We start from the raw sequence: 27,957 nt of genomic DNA on the forward strand, positions 1-27,957 counted from the left end.
TGTTTTCTGGGTGGTGTTTCTATTTCTCTTTTAAATGGTGCTGAGTGTGTAAAAATGGAAGTTTTCTGGAAGCAGGGAGATGTGGAGGTACTGCCCTGGGGTGTGAGGGTGTTGAGATTTGGATGCTGCTCCATCCCCAGCCCTTGGCTGCCTTGGGGAGTGACCACAGGTGATGGTGCTGCTCCTGCTGCCTGTGATCTTTCCAAAGGGAGCAAAAACCTCATCAGGCTTCTCCACTGGAAAGTTCTGGCACTGCCAGGGAGCTGCTGTTGCTCTGTGAGCACTGGCTGAGTGCCTCATCTCGCAGAGACCTGATGGCTGAGCAAGGGAAACGTGGAGATCCTGGGCCATGCCCGGATTTAGGCAACCCAAATCCACGTGGGGTTGCCTCACTCGGTGCCCGGGGCTGCTCGGGGCAGTGGCCATAGAGCTGGAGCTGGGCTGCCCGGGAGTGGCACAGCCCTCGCACAGCCTAACCAGGGGAGGAACCAGTTGAGCCTTTGGGCTTTCATCTGCCTGCGAGTCAACACCCTGAATTTTTGGAGAAACAGGACGTGCAAGACCTCCCACTGCCATGGTAATTACCAGGGAGGCTTTCAGAGAAACCCGGGCGCCAGGAGCTGTGCAGGGCTGATCTGTGTGCAGTGATGGGCTGGGGTGAGCCTGGCACCCCACCTTCACCTGACTGCCTCCTTTGGGGCGAGCCAGTGATCCCCTGCTCTGTGCCAGGAGCCTGGCACCCCCTGTTTGTCTGACTGCCTCCTTTTGAGCCCTGCAACCCATCCAAAATTTTAAGCTGGACTGTAAAGGCAGGTGTGATTTGAAACACTTCTGTTCCAGATCATAGACAGCCCTGCTTCCCAAGCACGGGGACAAGGGGACACATCCCTGCTCGGGGACAAGGGGACACATCCCTGTTCCTGTCCCCAGCCCTGCCCAGGATCCCCCAGATTCCGGCTCCGATGCTCCCTCCTGCCGCATCTTCCCGCTCCTCGCCCCGCTCGCAGCCGGCAGGATGCAACAAAAATTCCTTCCACAAAAAGGCTTTAACGCCGAGCCCCTCGCTCGGGGCAGCAGCCCCGGGGCTGCACAGCCGTGCTTCGGGCAGGGGCCGTGCCCACCCCGGGCTGCAGGCACCGGGCGGGCCCCGGGAGGCTCGGCCAGGGAGGGAAGCTCTGGGAAGGCCGTGGAGCGGGGAAGCTGTCCGTGCTGGACCGGGAGCGCGGGTCCCCCGAGGCACCCATCCCTGGCAGAGCGCAGCGCGCCCCGGGGCGCTCGGAGGCTCCGCTCCCGCCGCCGCTCCGCATCCCGGCCGAGCCGCGATCGGCGCTGCCGGGCGGGCGAGGGCTGCGGAGCCCCGGGGACACGGCTCAGGAGCGGAGAACGGGAGCCGGGCCGGGCACGGGGCCCGAGCGCTGCAGAGGCGGCCCGGGGACACTGGGCCGGGACACGGCGTGTCTGCGACCGTGCGGGAGTGACCCGGGGGCGGTCACCGAGGGCTGCGGCCGGCTCCGCGGGACGGGCCGCGTGGGGAGCGGGCCGCGGCTCCGATCCCGGCCGCACTGGCGGTGGTGGGGACAGGGACAGGGACAGGGACGGTGGCGGGGACGGGCCGCGGGGCGCGCGGGCGGGTGCGGGGAGGCGCGCTCCCGCCGCTCGCCGCAGCACCGGGGACGCGCCCCCGCCGGCCGTGCTGCAGCGCGGGGCGGGGCCCGCCGTGACGGGCGTGGCGACCGCCCAATCAGAGCGGCGCTGCGGGGTGACGAGAGCCAATGGGCGCCGAGAGGGCGGGGCACGGCGCGGGGGCGGGCCGGCCCACGGCGTGCGGAGGTTGCTATGGCTGTGGCCGGAGAGCGGCCGCGGCGCGGACCAATGGGAGCGCGAGGAGCCACTGACGGACGCGGCTGCAGACCAATGGGCGCGCGGCGCGCGGCGGCGGGGGCGGGCGGTGCGGCGGGGGGCGGCGGGGCCGGCGCGGCGCTAAAGGAGCGCGGCGGGCGCGGGGCGGAGCGGGCGCGGCGGAGCCGGCGGGCGGCGGGCGGGCGGCGGCCGGCGCTGCACAGGTGAGCCGGCGGGGCCGGCGGCGGGGCCGCGGCACCGGGAGGGGGGCGGCTCGGCGGGGCCCGCCCGCGGCGGGGGTGTGGCGGGGGGCGGCGGGCCCGGCACACAAAGACCCCTTGTTGGGCCGCCCGCCCGTCCTCCCGCGCCGCCCTCCCCCCGCTGCCGGTGCCGGCCCCGGCCGCGAGAGGAGGGGCCGTTCCCGGCCGGTTTCGGCCATTTTCTGCCTTCCCCGCGGGCCCCGGGCGGGGGCGCGGGGCCGCGGCCGCTGCGGGCGCCGCCGGGCCGAGCCGCGGCCGCCTCTTTGTCCTTCGGGCCCGGCGAGCGGCAGCGCGGCGGCGGCCCCGGGACGCTGCTCGGGCCCGGGGCTGCCCCCGCCGGCCCTGCCCCGCCGCGCCCCCCGCCCCCCTTTTGTTCACAACGTGTCTGAGGGCTTTTTTTGGAATTTTTTTTTTTGCCTTTATTCGCACGTCGTCTGTTGGGAGTGCTGGATTCCTGCATGATAAATGTGCTCATTTGTGTGTTTCATTTGAATGCCATTGTTAGCGGAGCAGCCCTGGCTAGGGTGAGCTGCAGCTTGCCTTGCTTCTGCAGAGGGTCTTTTGTGCTGGGCTTTGTGGGGCTGGGAGCCCACGTGGGAGAATGACCCTGAAGGTGTTGGTGCTCCCCGAGGTTTGGGTTTAGCTCAGAGCTGCTCTCCAGTCGCTCGCACCGTTGGTGTGTGACTGGTGCGTGCCCTCCTCTATGAATGCCTTCATCTCCGTCTGCACCCTTAATTCCGCTGGGTGCAATGATGGTTCATTTCGCTGTATGAGCTTTATTTGACCTTCAGGTTCCGGTGCCCCTCGGTGTGTAAAAGCGGAGTGCTGGCTGCCCCGGGCTGTGTCTCACCTGCCCAGCACCGCTCAGACCTGACACCGAGAGCCATTGGCACGCCAGGGTGGCACTGCCGTTCCAGGGCTTTGTTAGACCTTGGGCTGGAGCCTGGCACGGTGCAGTCAGTCACCTTTCTCACGTGGGTTTCTAAGCTCGTCTGTTTCATCTGTGGGTTTCTCCAGCCAAATGTGGCATTCATTGACTAAACCTTCCGTTTCCTGGCGGAGGAGTCCAGCTATCTCTTAGAGGTGTGCCCTTGACGATTCCATCTTTGTTCATGGAAATTTTCTCTGAGAGGCTCTTCTAAAATACTTTAAATGTTGAGTCATCATCTCTTGATTTGAATTAAGCCATCTGTGCTAAGGGATCTGCTCCTCACACCTCTGAAGGGTTCAGTGACTTCAGGCTTGCTTTGCACTAAAGTTGGACAATGTAACAAATCTCCCTGCCTTAGCTGGAGACACAATTATCCTGTTTAATTACACGTTCTTCTCGGGAGGGTTGGGTTGCAGAACTTCCATCAGGGCGCGTGCCATAGTAGGAAAGGTGACAAATGCAGTTTGGGAACCTCCCTGGCTTTGTTCCCGAGCTGGCCTTTGGGTTACCTGCTGGGAAAGGATTCCGTAGCCAATGTGGGGTTCTTCAGCAGGGGAGGTGGTGTGTCTTACAAACCAAGAGGTTTAAAGTCCTGAGGACCAGGGCTCAGGCTTTACCTTGGTGCCCTGTGGGCAGTTGCAGCTGGATCTGGCAGCTCCAGGAATCCTGGCTCTGATGGCAGGGGCCTCTCTTGGGTAGAGGCAGCCAGGTAAAACGAGTGTGCAGGGGCTCTTGTCAGTCAGTGGTTTTTCTCTCTGCTTCAAATTACCCGTGGAGCTGTTGGAAAATCCAGCATCATTCCTTGCAGTGTGTTGAGCCTGGAGGTAAACTTGAGATCTGGAGACATTTTTTGGAATATGGTGATGTCAGCACTCAGGACTGAGAATGGGAGCAGGCTGTAGAAATGCAAAGCTTTTCAGGGAGAATATGAGCGAGGTTTAGCTGTCTGCATGGCTTGCGGAAACCCCAAGTGTCCCAAGTTCTTGCCTGTAGCTGCAAATCCACATTTTTAAAACTCCTCCTTGCCGCCTTCTGGTTTTTGCAGCAGAATGCACTGAGCAGATTTATGGGTTTGTATCTATCTCTGTATTTTTGTTTTTCACTGTTCCATCACAGCTGAGTTTACTGCCAAGCTGCTGCTCTGTTTGCTCCCGTTCCTTATCTAAGCCCAGCACACAGGTGTGTGTTTTTCCTGCCCACAGCTCTTGCTGTGATGTCTCTGCCTTGCTGCTGCACAGCTGGAACCCTGCTGGCTCTTCTGTGCTGGGTTGGGGTGGCACTTGACAGGTAACTGAGCTTTTGTGTGGCACAGGTGTGTGAGCAGGGCCTCGGCTGTGCAGCAGCTCCTCCAGGCTGGGAGTGATGCCTGGTGCTGCTTCTCCCAGGGAAGGAGCTGGTGCTGGAGCAGGAGCTGGTGCTGGAGCAGTGGCTTGTGAGGCTGTGTGTAATGTGCTCCTTGCTTTTCCCTCTCTCTGGCAGGGTGACTGGGAGCAGAGCCCTTCTCTTGCCGCGATGGCGCAGAGGTCGGGCCAGGAGGATCCGGAGCGCTACCTCTTCGTGGACAGGGCTGTCATCTACAACCCTGCCACCCAGGCTGACTGGACTGCCAAGAAGCTGGTGTGGATCCCCTCGGAGCGCCATGGCTTCGAGGCAGCCAGCATCAAGGAGGAGAAGGGGGATGAGGTGTTGGTTGAACTGGCGGAGAACGGGAAGAAGGCGCTCGTCAATAAAGATGATGTTCAGAAGATGAATCCTCCCAAGTTCTCCAAAGTGGAAGACATGGCAGAATTAACCTGTTTAAATGAAGCCTCTGTATTGCATAATTTAAAGGATCGCTATTACTCTGGGCTCATCTATGTAAGTAGTAATTATGGGATCCATTCTGGGTGCTAATTCAGCTGACCTTACCTGATTGCCATCCCTACTGTCAGAGTAGGTCTTGGCTTTGATTTTGGCAGCCTAAATACTTTGTATTCCGAGCATTTTCATGAGTCCAAAGTCTTTTTCCGTGCTGTGTACAGGTCAAGAGCTCTGTCATAAAACAAATAATACAATTCTGTGAGCATTTTTCAGCCACAGAATGTGCCCTGGCAGCTGGGGGGGCTCTGCTGTGCTGCTCCTTGGAGCACTTGCCTCCTGCTGAACTGATCCACTGAGCAGTGGCAAGTGGCTTCCTTGTGCTGAGGGAGGTGACAAACCCTCACTTTGCTGGATTGCTGAGGTTAACTGCTCATGTGAATGAGCACATCTCTTGTTTTAACTTGCTGCATGTTAAAAATGGCAATAAGAGGCTCTGCTGGTATTTAAAATATGAAGTTTGGGAGTACTGGGAGTGCAAAATGTCTTTTTGGAACTGAATATCAGCCTAGTGGCCAGGAAGGGATGTGTTCAAGTGCTTAAAATAAACCAATAAGATAAAGCTTGTTTTTTCCAGTGGTTTTGAAGCACTGATTGAACATCTGGCTTATCAGCATCTTGCTCTGGAGTTGGGAATCACAGTGCCCTTGGTGCTGTGTCTGACCCTGCTCCTCCCCTGGGCTCTGTCCCAGGTCTGTCTGCAGTCAGGAGCAGCCCCTGCTCTCTTGGCAGGCTGGCTGCACAGTGACTTGTTGGGTCAGGGAGTCAGGAACAGCCACAAGGAGACTTTCTGTCTCAAAAGACACTGGAACATCTGCTTAAATGCTTGCTTCACTTTTTATAAACACTTAAAGCTTAAATCCACTTTATTTAGTCCTGATAGCTGGCTCATTCTCCCCTCCATCTGGGGATTAGGGGGTACATTTTTAGCTTGACCCTTGATAGTATTTGGACTTATTAAAAATTATGTACAACTACAAAGTGTTTTTTTGTATTTGTGTGTCTTTGTCAGCTTCCTCCTCCAAGGCTTTACACCAAGGTGCTCATAGCAGAGCTGGGTGAAAAATACTTCTGGAATGATTCCTGCATAAGGAAACTAATTTCATAATTAATGGATTGAAAACCAAAAGTAAACAGGTTGATAGGTCAAAAGTTTCCAGTCTGTGTATCAATCCTATTTATGGCTGTTAGGAAATTCATTACAATTATTATAGCCCTATTTTTCATGATGAAGGTTAAAAACCTGCAGGCCTTGAATGTCCCAGCAAGCTCTAGTGCAGGGCCTGCAAACACAGGCCCAGGTGTTTGTGGGGGTGCTGGCACACAGGGCACAGGATGTCGCTCTGGATCTGCCAGTCCCCCTTTGTGGGAGCCTGGCTGCTCCTGCATGTGGAGTTGGTGAGGTCCTGCAGGTGTCTGACCTTGTTCCCTTCCCAAAGGATTCATCCTGCTCTGCTGGGACACACTGGAGCTTGTTCTATGTGTGATGCCCTGCCAGGCAGGGGGGTCAGTGCATGTGGAGTTGGTGAGGTCCTGCAGGTGTCTGATCTTGTTCCCTTCCCAAAGAGTTCATCCTGCTCTGCTGGGGCAGACTGGAGCTTGTTCTATGTGTGAGGCCCTGCCAGGCAGGGGGGTCAGTGCATGTGGCCTTTGTGACCTCCCTGCCCAAGCTGGGAGAGCTTGGTTGGGCTGAGAAGCTCCAGCATTTGTTGGGCTTTGCTGCGTTACAGGGACACTGCTGGAGGATGCTGCTCTTCCCAAGAGCCCTGGTTCAGTGCAGGTGTAAGAGTTGGCTCCTGGGCTGAAGTGAACCTGGCTTGCTTGGTGAAGGTGTGCAGCAGTGTGGGGTGTGTGTAGGACTGGATGCTGCAGGGATTCACAGGCCAGAGGGACACTGCAGGAGCTCGAGCTGTTGGGGGCTCTGTGGGGCATCCCTGAATCTCATGAACGTGGCACTGCTGCTGCTGGCACAGCCCAGAGCCATTGCCCACATTCCTGTTTGCCTGGTGTGAGGAAAAGAGCCCAGGTGAGCTGAGCTCAACTGAGTTCTGGTGGTTTGGCTGTGCTGACAGGAGCTGGTTAAAGCTCTGCTTGGATTTCCAGATTGTACTACCATAATAACCAGATGAAAATTGTGTATTTTGGTGTTGGTCTCAAGCAGTTGAGGTGCAGGTGGTGAATCTGATCAGGTCTCCTGGAATTTCCCAACAGGCAGCGTGGAGTGTTGCCTTTCTAGGAAGTGAAAGATGCAAGAATGTGGAGTGAAGTAGACTGGCCACATGTTTCCTTTCAGTCCCTAGAAAGGAAAGGAGCGAGCTTTGGGTGGCTGCAGTCATCTGGCTGTGATCTGTGTCCAGGAACAGGAGGCTGACTAAGGCCCACAGTGACCTGGGCACTGATGCTCCCTCCAAGAGTTTCATGTAACATCCAAGTAGGGGTGGCCAGCAGTTTCTGGAACTTGCAGCATCTCTGCTGCCTGCCAAGTGTGGTGATCTCAGGCTCTGAGCACCACTGCTGAGCTGGGGGAGGTGAACAGAGTGGAGAACGTGGAAGGTCAGGGCTTGTAAAAACGTGGTGTGACTGCTTGGTCCTGTCCCTCTGGGGTCTGCTCATGGCAGCACAGAACATGGAGAGGAGCAGGACTTGTACAGAATGCTGGGAAAGGTGGTTGGAGTGTCAGTTATGGTGATCCCAGTTTGATTTGGAGGTGAAATAACTAATTGCTTGCTCCACTTTAACATCATCCATTGCATTGGTTGCCACAAGGTTTATTTGGGTGTTAGTGCTGGTTCTGTGAAGGTGCAGCTACCTACAGCAGGTAGTTTAGTTGTTTTTTCGTTGTTTTTTCATTGTTTCTGCCTTTGCTTAGAATTTTCACTCTCCTTGTGTTTCATGTCTGAACTTCCCCAAATCCTGTGCTTTTCTAGGGATATCAATGTTTCTTACATATGCTTTGAGTCACTAATGCTCTGAATCGATCCTTTATATCCTACTGGAGTGGGTTTTGCTTCCTGTGAACGCTTGTGAACGTTGACTCTCCAGTTCAAAACTGAACTGCTGGGGCTGCCCTGCTTTGGAGTGGCCAGCTTTAATCCTGGCTCCAGGCTGCACTAGTGACATCCCTCAGCTGCAGATCAGGAGCTGCAGGTGGTTCACTGGGAGGGCACCCAGGAGGAATACCCACAGGCCTGGGAGGTCCTTTGAAGATTTGGCATAAACATGATTTTGCTCAGACTGGTTTTATGGTGCTTCCTGAATATCCTTATCCCGTGAACTGACTTCCAGGTGACTTTCTGGGGGTGTTGCTTTAAGAAAGGAGCAGTTCTAGTCAGAGGTTTTGGCTCATTGAGATCTGTACCCTGGCTGAGGAAACATCTTTATAAAACCTGCATGTAAAATGCCGCTGTGGAGGCTTTTAGATACCTGCCCTAGAGCTTGGTTTGTGCTCAGGTTGTGTCTGCAGAACATGATTTCATGGGGGGAAGAAGCCTTTGAGTTAGAGAATGAGATGGAGAAATGAAATCCACTGGGAAGAGGGGATGGTGAGGGTTCCTCAGCCCTGCATGCTGCTCTTTCAAGACCACACTTAATTCTTTGTCACAAGCTGTGATAGACATTAGGTGACACTTTACCCAGCAATTTAAAGCTCTTTTGATGGCAAGAAAGGCTCTTCAATCCCACTTTTAAAAATGTATTTTAAATTTAGTAACATCACCTTAGGTACTCTTGTGGACAGGAATATCCTGTCGAAGCCAGTGGGTCTCTGGTGGCTGTGCAGGTTTGGCACAAGGTTCTGATTCTGCAGGGACTCCAAGGCCTGAGCTGCAGCTGGGTGGGCTTAATGGTCTGACTGGTGAGTGCAGGTGAACATGGAGCAGTTCTGGGCTAAATGCACATTTCCCACTCAGTGGGTCTGTAAATGTGGAGCCTGAGTGCCTTTTCTGATGCTCTGGCTGGGCCACAAGTCTGGCTTGTGCAGTCAGAAGTTCCCACTGCAGCGGGATGGGATGAAGGAATTGCTCACTCAAACACAGGCTGTAATTAAGGTGCAGTGAAACCAAAGATACCCCAAATTCTCTGTGCTTTATAGTGATTTATTTTAAACCATTGCTGTTGCCACATCTGTTGCAGGCCCAGCTTTCCTGGATAAGGCCTTGCCCACAGGTGCTTGTGTGGCTTTGTGATACCCCCAGATTGATCATTGCAGCTTCTCCTTAACTGCTTCCTGCCCCACTGAGCCAGAAGGATTGAAATGAACAGAATTTCTCACATGGTGACTCCGTGCCAGTGTCCAGATGGTCCCTTGTGACTGGTGGGGGAGTGGGGAGCCCTGGGGGGCTCAGGTGGAGACAGGTACCCATGGTGTGTGTGCTGTGGGGAGAGTCAGGTTGGAGTGAGGAGTTCTGCTGTTCTTGAAGAAGGACAACAAAGCTTGAGGAGAGGTTTGGATTCAGCTTCAGAGTCCCCCAAGCTCCAGTGAGCTGTGCATTATCTTCCCTGCTCACTCCCCCACGGTTTTTTTTGAAGCCAAGACTTTTGAAAAAGCGTTGGAAGCTGTTTGTGTGAGGCTTTGAGTTCCTGGAAGCCTCCTGCTGGTTCTGCTCTCCTGGCGCAGGGCTGCTGGGCTTTCTTTGCGCCAGTGAAGTAGAAAACGTGCTCAGCGTTGTGCAAGTAAAGCACTGCAGCAGGTATTTGTTGGTAATTGCAACTGTTACCTCTGTAATGGCTCTGCAGCCCTGTTATTTCACTTATGAATGTACTTTCCATTTTATTGGAGTAGGAGAGGGAAGGAATGGGAGTGTGGCACAGTCCCCAGCTCCAGAGCCTGCTGTGGGTGGCGGCCCTTGCAGCCCTGACTGGAGGAGCTGGCTTTAAGCTGTTCCTTCTGTTAAGCTGCTGCCTCCTGTGAGGCCTGAGTGTAACCTAGAACAATCTCTGGTATTATATAAGCATCTGTGTTCTAATTGCTTTAATTTTCCTGCTGGTCCAGTTGGGAATGTTTCACGTTACTGAGTGTCAAAGATTGGTGTTAAAAGAAACCTGCAAGAAATGGAGTTTGTTACTTAATTCTTTTTCCTGCCACAAGTCAGTCCCTGGATCTAATACCCAGCATGTGGCAGAAGAAGTGCTGGGGTTCACTGGTGGAACTGCTTTGACACAAGAGGTTTTTTTATGTTGACTCTGATTTTTGGAAGACTCAAAAATGTGACCAAGCTGAGGGAGCTGTGTGCAGGGTTAGAAATGTCTGAGGGACTGCAAGGAAGTGAATCAGGTAAGCAGAGGTATGAGAAAGGCTTGTTCTTGTCAAAGTGTGTTTCTGTAAGGAGGGGTGGTTAGTGGTGTAACAAGGAGCAGCCGTTTGCTCTGTTCCCTCCTGTGCAGGTGCTCAGGAGGCTGCATTGTGCTCAGGACACCCCTCCAGCCCCGTGCCTGGGTCAGAGCTGCTGCAGGGCTGTCTGTGGGGCAGTCAGGCTCTGACATGCAGCTCTCCAGGAGCCTGGTGGGAGGATTTTGATTCTCCTGTGGCCCTGCTGCAAGCTCAGCTCGTGTTCGAGCTCGGAGCAGTTGCTGAGGCAGTTTGAGCCCAGGCTGTGACCCTGAGTGTGTCTGTGTGAGAGGAGGAGCGGGCAGGGCAGGGCAGGGCATGGCCTGAGTGTGGAAAGCTGGACATTACCTGAGTATGGAAGCTCAGCTGAGCCTCAGCTCAGCCCCAGCTGTGCAGAGCATCCACAGACAAATCAGCCATGGTGTGGGCTCAGCTTTTCCATTCCTGCCTGCTGGGTGTGTTGGGCTCCTTCCCTTTCTCCCTCTCCTGCTGGGCTGCCCTGTGTAAATCTGAGGCTGCGATCCCCAAGCTCTCTGACCTGAGCTTCCCAGGCTGTTCCTTGTCCCGGTTGAGCACCCTTTGATTCCAGTGCTGTGCCCACCCCAGGGCACAGCCTCACCTTCATCCCCTCTGGGGCTGAGGAGTCCCTGCCCTTCTTTAAGGCTTGGCTTGGATAATTCCAGGGAGAAAAGGTGTGAGAAAACCATGTCTAGCTCAGGGAACTCAGCTTGGAGTGTGAAAGGTGAGTCTGTAACCTCAGCAGTGAAAGCCAGGCAAAGAAAATGCTCTGTTGAGGCAATTGATCAACTGGGGAGTGAGCTCCACTCCCTTAGTTATGGGGTAGTGCTTAAAGCATGCAGGGCTGGGGATGCCTGGTTTCTGTTTCAGCTAATAATGAGAGCTGTCTAGATTGCTTACTTCAGCTTAATTATTAATGTAGTAATAGAGTGGAGCTGTCACTTTTTATATTTGAAGAACTGCAGATAAATATTGAGCCTATGTTTGTGGTGGTTGTCAGATCACCACACTGGTGGTTACAGTGCCCAGCTGTACCTGCATGGTGCTGGTGTCTCAGTGCTGCTTTGAGGAGGTCTCTGCATGGCCTGGTAGAGGAGAGGTGGTTTCACCTGGCAATAACTCCCCTGTTTGCCAGTTTCCCCTCCCAGCCACCTCCCTGCCAGGCTGCAGGGATGGAGTGGGGTTTGGAACAGGCCAGTGCCAGGACCCTGAGCTCTGCAGGTCAGGACAGCTTACCAGAACCCAAATTACTGCATGATAAACTACTGGATACAGGCTGGAAGCATCTGGAAACCTTCAAGCTGCACGTTTAGTGTCCTGGAGGGGAGCTTGTATAACCCAGCTCTCAGTCAGAGCTCTCCTTTACTGCTTGTGTCTGGAGCCCTGCCTGCAGAGTGCATTCCAGGCTGTCCTGGGCTGGGCTGGTGCTGTCTGTTCCTGAGGCAGGAATGTGTTCCAACAGCTGATCCATCAGCTTAAGGTGAATCAGCATCTTTGCTTGCCTTTCAATTCTTAATGTGCCATCCACCTCTGGCAGCTGAAAAATGAATGAGGGCTGGTTCTCCAGCCAGCCTGGGCTGTTACTGGAGCTCACCCAGCTGGTCCCAGCTCTCATTCCCACCTGACAATTCCATCAGAGTCCACAGGATAGAGTTCATTCAATGGGTGTCCATTTGTTAAACAGATGTATGTGTATTCCTGATAATTCCTGCTGGGGCTGCTCACCAAGAAGCTCTTCTGAGGGGTTTTAAACAGTCTCTACTGTTCATGTGTTTGGTTTCCATGCACAAAGCCCTTTCCTGCTTTTTTAGGCACGGTGATTCACTGTGAGACTTGCAGTTATAAAACAGCTGTGAAAGATTTTGGTACCATTTGCTCCCTCCCAATTAAATTTGGCTCATTAAAAGCATCCTTTCTGTGTTTCTGTGCCTGCCAAGCCATGAAGCCAGCCCACCAATATGTTCATATATTGCTTGCTGCAATAGATGACAGTCAGGAAATTGGGAAAATTCTCTTCCATCTTCCTGTGAATAAATGAAGGCTATGCAGGGTGGTGCTGGTTTGGGAAAGGTCTCATTTAGAAATTCTGCAGGGAAACAGCAGGAGGGGGAACTGGTAACACATTCAGCAAATCAGGGTGTTGGAGTTCAGGGTGCTGCATGCAAAGAGCTGCCGTGGCACAGAGGGATGGTCTGGGATCCAAGCATCTCCTTTAGATTTAGTTTCAAATAAATGAACCCCAGTACTGGCAAAATGTAGAATTTTGTGCTTCATAACTTCTAATTCAGCCCTGTTCAATATAAGAATTCTTCAATTAACCCTTTTCAGTTGCCCAGGTATTTGTTGGCCTTCTCTGGTTTGGTTATGTTGGGCTTTGCTTATTCCATTCCTTCCAGGTTCACAGGTCCATCAGCTGCTGCTTCAGGAGATAGCTGGACAGGCTTCCAGGTTAGGTGTTATCAATAGAGGTTTGTTAAGTTTGTTTTTCTAGGTTATTAATTCTTTATGTAGCTAAAATAGTAACATTTACTCCAGGCCTGTGCTGGGGAAATGAGCTAAAGATGCCAAAGCAACTGGAGGGAGGAGAGAAGGATAATCTTCAAAGAACTGTTTTATCCCAGCACTTAAGATTTTGGTTTTTTTTTAATTATTTACCAGATCAAATTATTTGTGTCTGGGCAAGGGCAGTGATTCTGGGGAAAAAACAACAGCTTTCCTTTGGGAACATAAAATGCCAAAACAAAGAGTTCTGGATGAACCTGCAGAGCAGTCGAGGTTGTGTTGGGAGGGGGTCACCAATGCAGGTGGGTTTGCAGTAATTCCCTGAGAGCTTTGGGAGCTCTGTCCTGGCTCAGGTTACCCTGACTGGAGGGCTGGGCTGGAACCAGGCTCGTGGCAGCTCTCAGAGCCTCTGTGTCACTGCTGGTGGTGGCAGAGGGATGTGGGTGACCTCAGCTGGGCACAGGGAGGGTGCTGGGAAGGGGTGCCTCTGTTGAGCAGTTAATTGGCTCCTTGCATGGCTGCAGCAAGCTGTTAAAATAACTGTCCTGCCTTCCCTCCCTTCCCCAGGGAGCAGGAATGGGCTTGGGCCGGGAAGTGCTGCTGTTTCCAGCCAGCTCTGGGTGACATTTGTCTGCAGCACTATCCAGGTCAGTCAGGAGGGGCAGGAGGGACAGTGGTAGGAAAGGAGCCTGGGGAGGAGCTGCCCACCTGCCAAGAGCCCCATGTTATGTTGAGTTAATGACTGATAAGTTGTTCTTTATGCTTGGCTCGGTTGCCCTGATAAGATGTGTTTCCTTTCTCTTGAGAAATAAATACCTTGTTGAGGTGGCAAGGCCCTGCAGTTATCATCCAGCAGATCTGACCAAAGCAGAGGGAGTATTTTCCTGCAAGGACATAAGATGTCCCTGTGTCAGGACACCTGGCTGAAAACCAAGTTCTTTTTCTTTGCTGATGGTGCTCCTGGACTCAGTTCAGAGAACACCTTCTGCCTGTCTTGCCAGAGCTGGTGGAGCTCTAGAAAAGACAGGGGGGCACCTTTTCCTCCAGATAAAATCTTTTATACTTACAAAAGAAAAAAGAGGTGCACTGGGACTATCAGCTACTGTGTTCATACCAATGCAGCAGAAATGCTTTTTTAAATGGACAAATGTTATATCCTGGGTGACCTGCTCAGTACTCTGGGCTCTCAACAGTTGTTAAAGCTTTCTGTTTATTCTCCCCATCCTTTTTCTCCTCTCAGCTTGCAGAGGTAAGAAATGTGGTTTTCCTGACATTCAGAGAGATACTTCCCATTTCTGCCAAACCTGGTCTGTCTTGATGCCTTCCTGAGCTGGTAAAGATGGGAATTTCAGTAGTGACCAAAAGGAACTGAGCATGTGAGGAGACAGCAGTGAATGGAGAGATTGGATATTCTGCTTTCTTCAGAGCAGTCAGTGAATGGAGAGATTGGATATTCTGCTTTCTTCAGAGCAGTCAGTGAATGGAGAGATTGGATATTCTCCTTTCTTCAGAGCAGTCAGGTGTGGTTGCTGCTGGAGGGGCTGGGGCCAAGCAGATTCCTTGGACAGGGAACACCCAGGATGGAGAGCTGTGCTGTGTGCAGGGAGCAGTGTCTGTCAGAGCCCCTGATGCTGAGCCAGGCCAGGATCTGTCCTCCCTCCTAACCCAGTGTCTGTGGCTGCCTGGGCTCCTTCTGCAGGGCTGTTCTGTGATGATTGCTCAGGGATAACTGCAGGAGCAGGGATGGAGCTCACTGCAGGAGGCTGCTTGGGTCACAGGGAAATGCACCCTGTGGGCACTGCTGGGCTCCGTCCTGTGGCACTTGGGGCATTTTGGCTGAACAGAAACGTCTCAGTGAAACAGCAATGTCCAGTTTGTGCTGGTTCCTTGACACTCTGCTTGTCCACTTCTGTGCAGTGTCAGCTCTGCAGGGAGGGTGTGAAACATCTGCAGGGCTGATCTGTCCCTCAGCTGGGCTGGGACAGGGAGGGAATGAGCCCTCTGTGGGATTGAAAAGGGCTGGTGGCAGGAAGGATGGACAGTTATGAGACAGGATAGCAGAAATGAGGGTGGTTTGACAGAGGCTCTTCCCTCATCTAGATTATTTACCAGAGCAATGGATATTATCAATTTCTTCAAAATGAAACTAACTTGGAATGCACATTTTACTGAAGGAGGTGAACATCAAAAGGTGTCCATAGAGCTGGAACTTGGCAAATGGAAGAGAGATTAGAATGTCTGTGGGAAAGAGATCAGATACTCCTCTTCAAATTTACCTAGCCTTATTATCTTTAAATTACTTTTTATGCAGGTAATTAAAGAGCCTTTTAAGAGAACTAGAAACCGATAATTTGAATATAGCATGTACTTTGAGTTGCTCTACAAAAAGCACCTCAATTTTGTGTTGAGATAAATATTCTAGAACCTGTGAAAAGCCTTTCTGTTCTTTACGACTTTATTTCAATAATGTTTACTAACAGAAATGTTTGTTATTTTTTTCTTTTCCCAGACCTATTCAGGGCTGTTCTGTGTAGTCATAAATCCTTACAAGAACCTCCCAATTTATTCAGAGAACATTATTGAGATGTACAGAGGGAAGAAGCGCCACGAGATGCCACCGCACATTTACGCCATCTCCGAGTCTGCCTACAGGTGCATGCTGCAAGGTAAGGAGCAGTCTGGGCTTGGACACTGCCTGGCCACTCCTCGGTGTCCCTGCAGCTAGGGTTTTCCATGTGCAATCAGAGTTTTAAAGAGGGGGAGAGAACCAGGTTTGTAACTCGCTGAGGGGCGGCAGCACAGCTGGGCTGGGCCATCGCTGCTCTGGGAGTTGTGTCAGAAATACTTTGTTCCCCAAAAAAAGAGCTAAGTTGCATGTCCAGAGATGTTGTGCACTGGCTCTGGATGAAGGAGGAGTGAAAGAGTGGGGTTGAAAAGGCAGTGCTATGAAAGTGTTGGTGTTCGGCAGCTGCCAAATAATCCGAGGTGACAATGGAACAATGGGGGTTTGAGTTCAAAAAGAGATCAGGGAAATCCTTAACCTGGAGGAATTTCTTTTTTTTCTCCTAACTGATTTGTGTCTGTAGTAGAATAGGGTGAGTTCATGGAGGGCTCGTGGTTTGAATTTTGGCTTTAAGGCTGTGCTGCACAAACATGAAAGCTGAATCTGATGCGACAGAAATGAGCACGTGCTGTTGAACTCACACAGTTGTGTTTCTGACACAGGATTTTGGAAGCACAGCTCATTCCAATACTGATTCATGTTTAGGGGGCTGTTGGAGGTGTGGGGACAGCAGCATGTTGTGTGTGTAACCAGGAGCCAGCTCTGCACACCTTGCTGTGTTGTGCTGTAGCTCAGTTTGGGCTGGAAGGAGGGGAAGAGCTGTTTGACCCGCTTCACCCAAACTGAGGGAAAGCTGCTTCTGCTGCCAGGTGAAACCATTTAAATGTTAACTTTTGGTTTTTTAGACACTTTAAATACATCACACAAGTCTTTGTTTCTTGAATTGTGACTTTGTCTTTAGGGCTGCTTAATAATCAACTGCAGGTTGCTGAGTGTCCTTTCACCTCAGCAGAGCTGTGCCAGCAGAGAGGGGTGATGCAGGGACAGGCAGGGGGGAGCAGCAAACTGGGGCCACCAGGAGTTGTTCTGCTTCCCAGTGGGTACCTGGGGCTCTGTTTTCCTGTGTTTTTGTGGAAGAAACTCTGACTTCTTGACCAGAACAACAACCCCTGACAGCTCAGATTGAGCACCCCTAATAAGTGCATGTGGAATAACGGCAGGGCAAACCTTAAGATTTATTTTAAGGAGTTTATTGTAGCAGTCTCAAGTGGATTGTGATTAAGTGCTTCCCAGTCTGAAAGCACCTCTTGAAATGGTCTCAAGAATGCACTGAAATGTCCTTGAGCCAAATGTCCTCTAATAAAGTAAGTCAATGTCAGCAGTCACCACACTCCGGGTGCTCCATATATTTGCTCACATGCCCTGCTGGAAGTCATTTGTGTCTCTGGAGATCCTGCTACATGCACAAATGTTACTATTTTTGGAAGGTGGAATTAAAAAAAAATGCACATGGTGATGTATGTTTGGTTACAGTCCTCTTTTCTTTCCTTCTGATGGTGGAGGTTTATATTTTCTATCCAATCTCTCTGTGCTTGCTTTCTTTTTGGTTTTGATAGCCTGAGTTCTCATCTGAACTAATGAAGGCATAGCTTGGAATAAGAGTAGATGAAACCCATGCAATGGGATCCATTATTTAGGGAATAACTTGTTTAAGGGTCACTAAATCTGTGTTTCTAGTGCCCTTCACCTGTATGGAGCCTCCCCTGTTTGTTTTAGGCAGCATTTGCAGGAGTTGGTGAATTTCCCATTGATGATTTGTCTGCACAGCTGCATTGCAGGGATAAATAAAAACTCCAGCCCAGGCTTGAGTGCTGGTGAGGGGGAGCAGTGAGTGTTTGTGTCAGGTGGAGTGGGGGGCTCTGCCACTGACCCTGCTGCTTCTGTGCTTCAGGGAACTTGGTCTCCATGTAAATAAAACTTGCAGTTACAACAAGCAAGGTTTTGTAGTCATTAGAGCACCGAATAATATTTGTCTTAACAGTAGCACATTATTCAGTTTGTTTCTGGTTATCAGTGGCAACGCAAGGTCAGCTACTGAGTGTGCCCAGGGCTTGGTGAGGATGGGTTTTCCCTATCAAGTATTTAACACAATGTGCAAAATGTCTCTCATTTCTTCTAAGTCTGCCTTGTGTTTCAGTCAGCACTCAGTCTTCAATGAAACAGAAAATCTGTGTCAGGAAGTTTTGCCTGGTAGAAGTGTGTCTGTAACCATTAGCTGGGTTAATCAAAACTCTTCAGATTAATCATCAGAGGTGTCTGCAAGCATTTATGTGCAGCAGAATCCTTGGCCAGGGTGCTGTTGCTGATAAGTTACTGACACATGCTTGTAAAAGTGTTGCTGTGCAGTTCCTGTGTGTTCTGTGCACGTAGCTGGGGTGGCACACACAGCTGGGGTGCCAGAGAGAGGAGTTTTTCCAGGATTATTGAAGTCCTGCTTCTGCTGCTGCAGCATATCCACAGGTTCCTTGTGATACCAATGGCTGCTGTGTTTCAGTGTTTAACGTCTGAAGTTTAATTATTAGGATTCAAACCTGAAATTGAAACCATAGGAATGCCATTCCTTTGGAGAATATGACCTTCCCCTAATAGAAATATCCTGGCCACTAATCTAGATTATTGAAAGTGGTTGGCTGGATTTTCCTGGCCTGTTCAGTGGTATTTTGTGCAGTATAATCATGTTTATTTTCCTTGCAGCTAATCACAAACTACTCATTTCCAGGTGTTTGTGAGCTGTTTACTGTGATTAACAGGATACCTGGACCTGAGCTGTGACTCTGAGCAAGCTGATTCCTGAAACCACAATTTTACTGTGCTGAGAATTGGGCACAGTGAGTAAAGTGTTACTCAGGTTCCCAGTGCTTTCATGCCTCTATTTCAGAGCATGGAGAGTCACAGCTCAGCTTCCAGTCTCTGCTTTGTTGAGGTTTTGTGTGTTTAAATAAGAAAATGGAGATTTTTATTTAGATTATGAGAGCAGAGGGTTTTCTGGTCAGCAGAACTGGTATATGTGCATCTCCATAGTTATTCCTTGTGTTAAACTTTGCTGGAACACTCTGAATTTTCCTGAACTGGGGATACAAATGAATCCCTGCAGTTTTCCATGTGTGCTGTGGTGGACGAGTCTGTGTGGAAGCATTGCTGCCTGCCAGCCATCAAACCCCACTCTGTCCTTGGCCCCCTGAGGAATTTCCCATTTGGGGGGACCTCCTGCCCCCCTGGCTGCCCAGGCCAGCCCTGCCTGTGCTCTCTGCGGAGGGAGGAATGGTTGGAAATGTCAGAGGGCAGGGGCTGGGGGGAAAGTCTGACACACAGAACAGGTCTGAGCCCCCAGTTTGGAGGGGATGGACTCCCCAGGCAGACAGGAGGAGTTCTGGGAGGTGCAGGATTGCTCTCCATGGCTGAGTGGTGCAGATGAACAGGGATCTGGGGCAGGTTCTGCAGGGAAAAGCAAACTCAGGCAGTGCTGGGTCTGCTGGGTGCTGCCCTTTCTGCAGCAGTGCCATTAAAGACTGAGAGGAAGGAGCTCTTGTTGGAGACAGGCAGGACCTGGGCTGCATTCTAGTTATGCCAGTCAGGGTTTCTCTTCAGGAAAAGCCTCATTACCCAGTGCCTGACCGCAGCAGATAATAACCTGCAATTCAGCTTTCCAGACTGGATTTCCCCTCTCTTTCCCCAGTAATTATTTTTCAAAGTGCTGTGGTGGTAGGGTGTTACTTCACAGGTGGTTTAGTGGATTTCTCCTGCACTTTCCCTTCATTTCCCTGAGGAGGAGGTGAAGCAGGGAGTACCCATGGCCAGGGGTGATGGGCTGGAGCAGAGCCCAGCAGTGGGGAAGGGCTGGGCTGGCCCCACACAGCATTGCTGACATGATCATAAGGAATTGCTGCCCTAATCCCTGGGACAATGTTGACCTTAATTCTGCTTGGTTATACAATTTGCAAGCCTTGCTGGTGTTCTTCAGTCCTGCTCAAAGTTATGGGCCATGAAAATTTGCCACAGAGCAGGATTTTCTTTGAGAAGATGAATTTTCTGGGGCTGACAGGGCTGTGACAATACTTTACCAGCCAAGGAGATCTGATTGTGCAAAAGCAGCACTCACAAATTTTCCTGTAGTGCTTTCTCCACAGCTGACTTTCTCTTTTCCCTCTTCCCTTCCAGTTTTCCCACTGGATTTCTGGAGGAAGTGTGGCTTTGTTTTATTGTGCCTCTTTATTCAGTGACATACAAGTGCTTCAGAGGAAATATTAAGGAAAACTTGTTGACTTCTTGTTGCTAAAGCCCAGCTTGCCTGTCAATATTACTCTTGTATAATTATGCTTAGTCTCTCCTTTTCATCCTGTTTCCCTGAGGACATCTTGATGAGCACCAAATTAGCACTGATATTTTAGGCCTGCCTTTAATCCTGTTGCAGAGAAGGTTTATCGGAAACAGCCTAAGAGGGGAAGGGAACACTTGGTGTTGGAGAAGCCAGAACTGCCTACAGGTGCAATGCTTGTCTCTTCAAAACATCTTCTTGAGCTATATTTGTAGTTAATCTTGATTTAAGTCCTCCCTTGGGGGCATAGCCACCCCCAGCTACAGAAGAAAAGAATTGAAACTAAAATAAGAATTTTTTTCTTTTAAAGGTCTATTAAATCTTCAAATGGAAGGGGGAAACATTGCTCTGAGACTGGAAAAGTTGGGAGTGATGGTTGGTGCTCTCTGTTGTGAGGAGCAGATGGAACCTGATAAATGTGCCATTAATGTTCTTGGTATTTTCATTACATCTTGACTTCCCAAAAGGGTCCCCAAGGCCTTTTAAGGAGTTACAAAGTGCAGGATGATGATCCCAGCAGAACTGGCTGCTTGGTAAATGTCATCTGAAGGATTTATAGGTCCCTTTATGGTTACATTGAGAATTCTGGGCTTTCACTTGGTCTGCTCAGGCAGGTGTGGAATATAAATACTCAGGTGACAGCACCATTAACATCCAGACTGCTTGTACACCTCCAGGGGTGTCACATGCAGTGTCTGCATGGCTGAGTGCAGGGAGATTCCTGAAGCAAGAAACAAAGTAGAAAAAACTGAAATCCATCATGCCGGAAGCCTCCTGCCTCATTATTTTTGAATTTGAAGCAGAATGATAAATACTTCTGTCAGCTGAACTTGTTTTGCAATACTTCATCTCCTTGCCCTCACTTTTGTGTTCTGGCTGTTGGTATTAAACCTGTGGGATTCAGGGGCTGGGAGCTGTCAGGATTGAAATCACTGCACCTTGCTTGGCCAGCTGTGAATGGCACCAGTAACAGGTACCCACTGAGCTTACACAATCTAGTTCTAGAAACTGCATTTTAAACCTTTTTTGTTGTTGTTGGAAAAGTTTTAGTGCTCTGCTGATCTTTGTCCTTCTCTGTGTCAAAATGTGACTGGATCCCTGTTTATTGTTCAGCTCAAGGTTGGGCACTTCATTAGGGATGATGATACTTTCAGTGCACAGCTCTCTCTGAAGGCTTAATTGCTTGGAAGTTGGCCTCTTTTTTTGTGTAATTTCAGTAACTTTGTTGTATTTACAAATGTCACAAGGGTGACAATTGTTACATAAGGAATTTTTAGTTTCCTCGGTCCCTCGGTTTCCTTCCCCCTCCTGAAGTGCAGTGCTGCAGTAGATGAGCCACTTCCATGGGCTTTTTTGGTTGATATTCTGAGCAAGCAGAGATGACTTTAATTTTAAAACTTGCTATGCAAGCTGGCCTTATAATTGAATTGTGACTGTGCCTACAGACAGGAATTCAAGGCTAAGTGCACCCAACTTGGGAAATCATTCATGAGATGAATCATTTTGTGTGATCACTCAGTCAGCACCTGCTCCTGCACCGAAGCTTTCCTTTAAATTAAACCCCTTTTATTTCTAGGTAGTTGTGAAATGGATAATTTGCTCCTGCTTGGCCCAAGCCTGGGATGACAGGCACAAGCAGCAATGCCTTGATGTAACAAAACCTCCAATGTGTTCTAATCTCGGGAGCAGCGTGAGAGCCGCGCTGGGCACAAAGCTGGGGTTTGTCAACCCTGCCTGCATTCCTGGGCTGCTGAGCTGGGAGTGCAGCTATGCCACAACTGCCACTGCCAGCACTTGCTGCAGCTCCTTTTTCCTCCCCTTCCTCTTAAATTTGTTGGTTTTTGGCAAGGGAGCAGCAGAGCAGGGTTTATCCATTGGCCAGTGGGGAGAGGTGAGGGCTGCTCCTTGTCCTGCTCCTTGTGGTTGGGCCCCAGGCTCACAGCAGCAGCACAATTGCCAATTTCTGTCTTGGTGCATCTCCAGCCTCCTCTCACTTGTCCATGATTGATGCTCTCAGGTGTTCCTGGCAGGCTTTGGAGCCTTCCTCAAGGACTCAGAGTTGCAAGGTGTTGTGCATCTGTTTCAGAGAAGAAGGTGAATAAAAGCTCATGGCTTTCTGATCACCCTGGGCCATTCAAATTTTTCAAAGCCGTCAGATGGTGTGGAGAAGGAAAATGCAAAAGAAAAAGCAGGAAAAAATAGGTGTCTACCTCTTGATGTGTATCTGCTGTGAAAAATAGCAGGAAATAATTCTCTGAAGGGTTAGTAAATGGAAAATACTGAAAATAGAAAATCTGCAAGAACCAAATCCTTAATCTCAGAGATGGAATAGCTGATGGACTGTGCTGCACAAAACCCCTTGGCAGCAGAGCAGCCAGATGGGAGCTGCTGGAGCCATCTCTGAGGGTCCTGCTCAGAATCTGGAGACCACTGTGCTCATGATCAGCTTTCCAAAGGGAGTTTGATAACAATTCTAACCAAAGGGGAACTGTAGGCACTGTGAGGAAAGGCCTTCATATGGGCAGAGAACTGGTTAAAGATTGGTCAATCCTTCCCATTGTTTTGTGCTTTTTATGGTTTGGGAATTGCTGCTGCAAACCCTGGAACCTACATTCCTCTGTTTGTGCTTTTTGTGCATAAACATCTTGGGAAAGGTGAATTCCCTTGGGAATGCTGGAGCTGCTGCTGCTTGAGCAGGAGCTGAAGGGATGAAGGGTCTGGGGACATCTAAAAGCAGCAGTGGCTGTAAATCAGGTAGAGAGTGTGAGGAGTGAGTGGAAAAGGAATCCATCTAAGAAACATTTCTGCCATAGACTTGACACATTTTCTTTCTATTTTCATAATACATATAATCAATCTATAATAATATAATAGAATACATAGACTTAGAGAGCCAAGCACAAGCACAGGTGAGAGCTCACCTGCAGAGCTGCCTCCAGCTCAGGCAGGACCTGGAGCTGCTGGAGCCAGGCCAGAAGAGGCACCAGGATGATGCTCTGAGAACTGGAGTTATTCAGCCTGGAGAAGAAGCAGCTCTGGGGAGACCTCAGAGCCCCCTCCAGTGCCTCAAGGGGCTCCAGGAGAGCTGGAGAGGGACAAGGGATGGAGTAACAGGACACGGGGGAATGGATTTAAACTAACAAAGCAGAAGTTTGAGATTAGAAAGGAATTGTTCCCTGGGAGGGTGGGGAGGCCCTGGCACAGGGTGCCCAGAGCAGCTGGGGCTGGCAGTGCCCAAGGCCAGGCTGGACAGAGCTGGGAGCAGCCTGGGACAGTGGGAGGTGTCCCTGAGATGGCAGGGGTGGAGCTGGATGATCTCTAAAGTTCCTTCCAACCCAAACCATTCTGTGATTTAATGTGCACTTTGTACAGCCCTGCTTTGGGCAGAGAGGAAATGGAACAGGAGACATTGAAAGAACAACCAGAGTGAACAAAATTGTTCAGTAAGGAAATGACAGTTCAGGTCAGATGTAACAGAAGTCTGAATCTGAAGTGGCACAGGCAGAAGGAATAGGGAGCCTACTCCACCCATCTCTTCCTATGCAGGAACAGAGTCATTGCTTGATATTTGCAGATAACATGTCCAAAACAGCAAAAAGAAGCAAAATTTTTAACAGCAGAGCTGAACTCTGATAGTCTGTGCCTCAGGATGTAGTGGGGGCTTAAAGCCTGGGTGAGGAACACATGGACAGGAGTACATGGACCAGGAGACTGCAGGAACACATGGAGAGGAGTACATGGACCAGGAGACTGCAGGAACACATGGACAGGAGTGCATGGACCAGGAGACTGCAGGAACACATGGACAGGAGTGCATGGACCAGGAAACTGCAGGAACACATGGACAGGAGTGCATGGACCAGGAAACTGCAGGAACACATGGACAGGAGTACATGGATCAGGAGACTGCAGGAACACATGGACAGGAGTGCATGGATCAGGAGACTGCAGGAACACATGGACAGGAGTGCATGGATCAGGAGACTGCAGGAACACATGGACAGGAGTGCATGGACCAGGAAACTGCAGGAACACATGGATCAGGAGACTGCAGGAACACATGGACAGGAGTGCATGGATCAGGAAACTGCAGGAACACATGGACAGGAGTGCATGGATCAGGAGACTGCAGGAACACATGGACAGGAGTGCATGGATCAGGAGACTGCAGGAGGATCTGGTGGCTGCCATGAGTGTCTGTGCCTGGCCTTGCTTTGGGGGTGATCTGTGCCCTGTGTGTGGCTGAGCACAGACCAAGGCATGGCCCTGCAGTGGCCCTGCTGTCACACTTGCTGTCTCTCCCATGCAGTTCAGGCAGGATCAAGCAGCTTGGGAAGGAGGTCACTGCAGTGAGAGTTGCCAGGCCCCTTTGTTAAGTGGTTGGTGCTTGGTTGTTTGTTTGGAAAGGAGAAGAGCAAAAGTTAAACGAGCGAGCTTACACGGCAGATCTTAAAGCTAAAGGGCCTCCTTGAGTCATTGTCTCAGTGGACAGTGTAATCTTTGTCTAAACAGAATTATTCTACGTGGGAAGTAGAACAACTTAAGCAGGGCTGATGGAGAGTGGGAACCACTGCTGTGCTGAGGCTCTGCAGTCCAAATAAACCCTGTCCAGCCTGTGGCTTCCCAGCTCCTACTAATCTTAGGTTAGTGCTAAGCAGAATGCAAACAGGGGCTGAAATGTAAGTGTAGAGGTGGCCTGTGTGGATTTTCATTTCTCCTGGGAGAGCCCTTTGGGTGAATGAAGGGCTGGAGGGAGGCAGGGATCTGCTCCCCTGTGTGTCCATGGCTCTGTGGGTGTCAGGCAGCAAGTCCTGGCAGCTCTGGCCTGGGCAGCTTTTCCCTCTGGATTGTCATGCCCTTCAGCTGAGCTGCTGAAACCCCCTGTGAGCCCCAGGGCACTGAGCTGGGCCAGCAGCTGTGCCTGGCCACGGGCTGGGCACTGTGGGCATCAGGAGCACTCACCCAGCCCAGGGAGCTTCCCCTGGTTTCCTCCAGGCTGGAGCTGCCTTGTGTGCTCTGCTCATCTCCTGAGTTACAGCAGATCAATCTCCCCAGGGCTGCTGGAGTTTGTTACCCATGAACTGCTGCTCACAAACACAGCAGCTCTGCTGTCATTTCTGAATTAATTCTGCTAAAGCTTCATTAGTGATCATTGATAAAGGGAGTGAAAGATTGACAGTGAAAACTAAACCATATTTGAGGTTCTTCCAACTTAATTAGGGCTAAAAAGTCAAACTAAGTGCCAGTTGTGGCTGCTGTGGTGGGGAATGCTGCAGTGGGCAGGACAGAGTCCTGTTTGTTTTGTCCTCTCTGCTGACTCAGCCCTGGCTGCCAGGCTGAGCACGTCACACTTCTCTCCTCAGGAATTTGGGGAATTTCGAGCTAATGTTGCAAATGCCTCTCTCGTGATTTGCGATTTCTAAATCAGTCTCAGTTCCCAGCTGGGCCGAGTCCCCCAGGCTGGGGCTGTGCTGGGAGAGGGAATAACCAGTGTGGGCACCTCGTGTGCTGGGACAGGCAAACAATCCCTGTGTGAGAGCTGGGGGTCACTGGAACAAGTGCAGGGCCAGCCAGGACTGGGCTCTGGGTGACCTCTGCTGTGTATCCCTGCCAGTTATTAACCTCATGTGCTCAGCCAGCCCAGACCTGGAGCGTGGCCCTTGTCATTTGTCTCAGGAAGGGACAGAACCACACATCAGCCAGCAGGACAGACAGCATGCAGAGGAAAATGGATCTGATTTGCAGATTGTTATTGGTCCTTGCTCAAACCCAAGCACAAAATTCGTGTGGATCATTCACTCTGGCACAGCCTTTCCTTTTCCCTGTCCAGAGCAGTGATCAAATGCCACCCCCATTGCTGGAGCTGATATAAAGAAAATTCCTGCTCTTTTGGGAGGTGGAGGAGGCAAGTTCTTGGATATTTCTCAAACAGGAGAAATCACAATCATTGGCTCTCTAAAAGGAGCTCTGTGCAGGGAGCGAAGGGCTCCTGTTTATTTGTAGGTGGTGTTTCATGCTCAGGTGCCCAGGAAAAGCCTTTTTTTTTTTCCCTTTTTAATAAAAGCTGTTATTATTTTACCTTCCCAAATAGCAGAGACACCTGGAGTGTTTCCATCAGCGCTCCACCCCACAGTGAGGAGGTGTTTGATGACCCAGCCCTGGAGATGCCCTGCAGCAGGGGCAGGAGGGCAGTGCTGGCTGTTATTGTGGCAGCTGGAGCTGGCAGTTCTCAGGCAGCAGAGGAGGTGCAGGAGGCTCTGGCTGTGTCTGTGGTGTGTCAGGCTGTGTGGGGAGCACCATGTGGACGCCAGGGCTGCAACTGCTGAGTGATTGAGAGCAGCCCTGTGGAGTGGCCTTTGGGACAGGGTTGGTGTAATTCCCCATGGAGTGATGGCTGAGCAGTTTCAGTGCTCTGAGAGAAAAGTGTCTGGGCACTGATGGAGCAAAAGTGATAAATGTTATTATTCTAGGAATTACAACCACTGGATACTCGTGAGGAGTAGGCTGCATCAGAATTTGGTATAAATTAATGTTACACCTTTTAGCAGAAGGACTGAGAATTTCTGCAAGTTCACTGTTTGACAGTTTCAAAGAAATAAGTGTTGGATGTAAAACCCCACCAATATATGAATGAGCTGGTGATGACAAGGCAAGAAGAAAAAGAATAAATGCAGTCTGAAGGTGTACCAAGAGAGATGGCTTCTCCTGAAGTGTCCTTGAGAATTTCTCCTTTCCAGAGGTTCCTTTCAGCTGCTGGAAGGGATAGTGCAATGACCCTGCTCACCTTTCCTGGAGATACCTGTGGTGTTTCCATCCTTCAGTCACCTGAGCCCTGCCAAGGAGGGTGACAGTGACACTGCCCAGCCCTGCTGAGTGTGTCACATCAGGTGCCTTGGCATGTGCAGCTTCAGCTTCTTTAAATCTTTAAACGCTTGTAACTTGGTGAAATGTAGGTGTTAAAACTCAAAATATCAATTTTGTGTTATTAGCAAGTGTCTTGCTCCCTGCAGAGCTCCCTGAAGTGTTGGATGGGTCACTGGGGGCACAATGCTGATTTATTCCTGCAGACTGGCTTTATTTATTTATTCCTGCTGATTTATTCCTGCCCTGGCTTTGGGAAGCTGCAGAGCTGCACTGGGGAGGGACTGAGTTGCCTTGGAGGTGAAATGCAGACTAACCAGAGATAATAATGCAGAATAACTCTCGTGGTGCCCAGCAGTGTGTCAGGGCACATTTGGCCTGGTAGGTGCCCAGCAAACCAACTTGTGCCTGTCACTCTGGCTGCTGGCTCTGGGCAGAGGTGTTTGTTGGGAGTCACTGTCACAGTGCTAAGTGTTTGATGATAGTTTAGGGAGTAACCAGGCAACATTTTAAAGGCAAACACAAATTATAAAGGCATGCTTCATCTCTGTAACCGGATCTCTTCCCATGTTTATCAGCCCGGCAGGAAAATAGGAAAAAGAAAATGCTTGGGAGCTCGGAGTTGAGGAGTGGCAGGCTGGGGACACCTGTGTGCTCTCCTTGTCACGTGGCACTCATGGAGCAGTGCTGGGAGAGCTCTGGCAGCAGCAAATCTGTGCTGCTGGGAAGGTCCCTGTCCCCCAGGCACTGCCCTGTTTTCACAGAACTTGTCAGGAATGCAATTTTTAAATGACCTTGGGTAGATTGATATCTGAGCCTGTTCACCTAGAGCGCAGGGCGCACACACAGCAGCTCCTTGGAGCTGCATCCACAACAAACAGGAGCCAGGAGCTTTGCCTGGGCTGGGCTGTGTGGCACCTGAGCATGAAACACCACCTACAAATAAACAGGAGCCCTCCACTCCCTGCACAGGGCTCCTTTTAGAAAGCCAATGATTGTGATTTCTCCTGTTGGAGAAATGCCAAAGAACTTGCCTCCTCCACCTCCTAAAAAACCCAGGAATTTTTTAATGTCAGCTCCAGCAATGGGGGTGGTATTTGATCACTGTTTTGGACAGGGAAGAGGAAAGGCTGTGCCAGAGTGAATGATCCACCAGAATTTTGTGCTTGGGTTTCAGGAAGGACCAATAATAACCTGCAAATCAGATCCATTTTCCTCTGCATGCTGTCTGTCCTGCTGGCTGATGTGTGGTTGCTTTCCCTCCACCCCGAGTTGGGAAAGCAGATTTAACTTTTTTCACCCTGGCACACTTGTTTCATTAAAGAAGGGGATTGTGAGGCAGTCAGTGACTTGGTTAAAGCCCAAGGCAGGTAAGGAACCTGTGGAATTGTTTTCCTAGGTCTGTGAATGAATGATAATTCCAAA

The 27,957-nt window shown here is 50.7% G+C and overlaps 1 protein-coding gene across 1 annotated transcript in view; it reads left to right on the forward strand.

Annotated features, from left to right (window-relative positions):
- Window positions 1-2,601: 2,601 nt before the first annotated feature.
- The window catches only part of MYH10 (myosin heavy chain 10), an 83,989-nt gene continuing 58,633 nt past the window's right edge, over window positions 2,602-27,957 (forward strand). Inside the window, exons 1-3 of the mRNA XM_030962360.1 lie at window positions 2,602-2,623; window positions 4,510-4,887; window positions 15,243-15,399. Of these exons, the coding sequence (XP_030818220.1) occupies window positions 4,543-4,887; window positions 15,243-15,399 (502 nt within the window). The 5' untranslated portion in view covers window positions 2,602-2,623; window positions 4,510-4,542. The remainder of the gene's footprint in view (window positions 2,624-4,509; window positions 4,888-15,242; window positions 15,400-27,957) is intronic.

Source organism: Camarhynchus parvulus, chromosome 18 (assembly GCF_901933205.1).
Source record: "Camarhynchus parvulus chromosome 18, STF_HiC, whole genome shotgun sequence".
Taxonomy (NCBI): domain Eukaryota; kingdom Metazoa; phylum Chordata; class Aves; order Passeriformes; family Thraupidae; genus Camarhynchus; species Camarhynchus parvulus.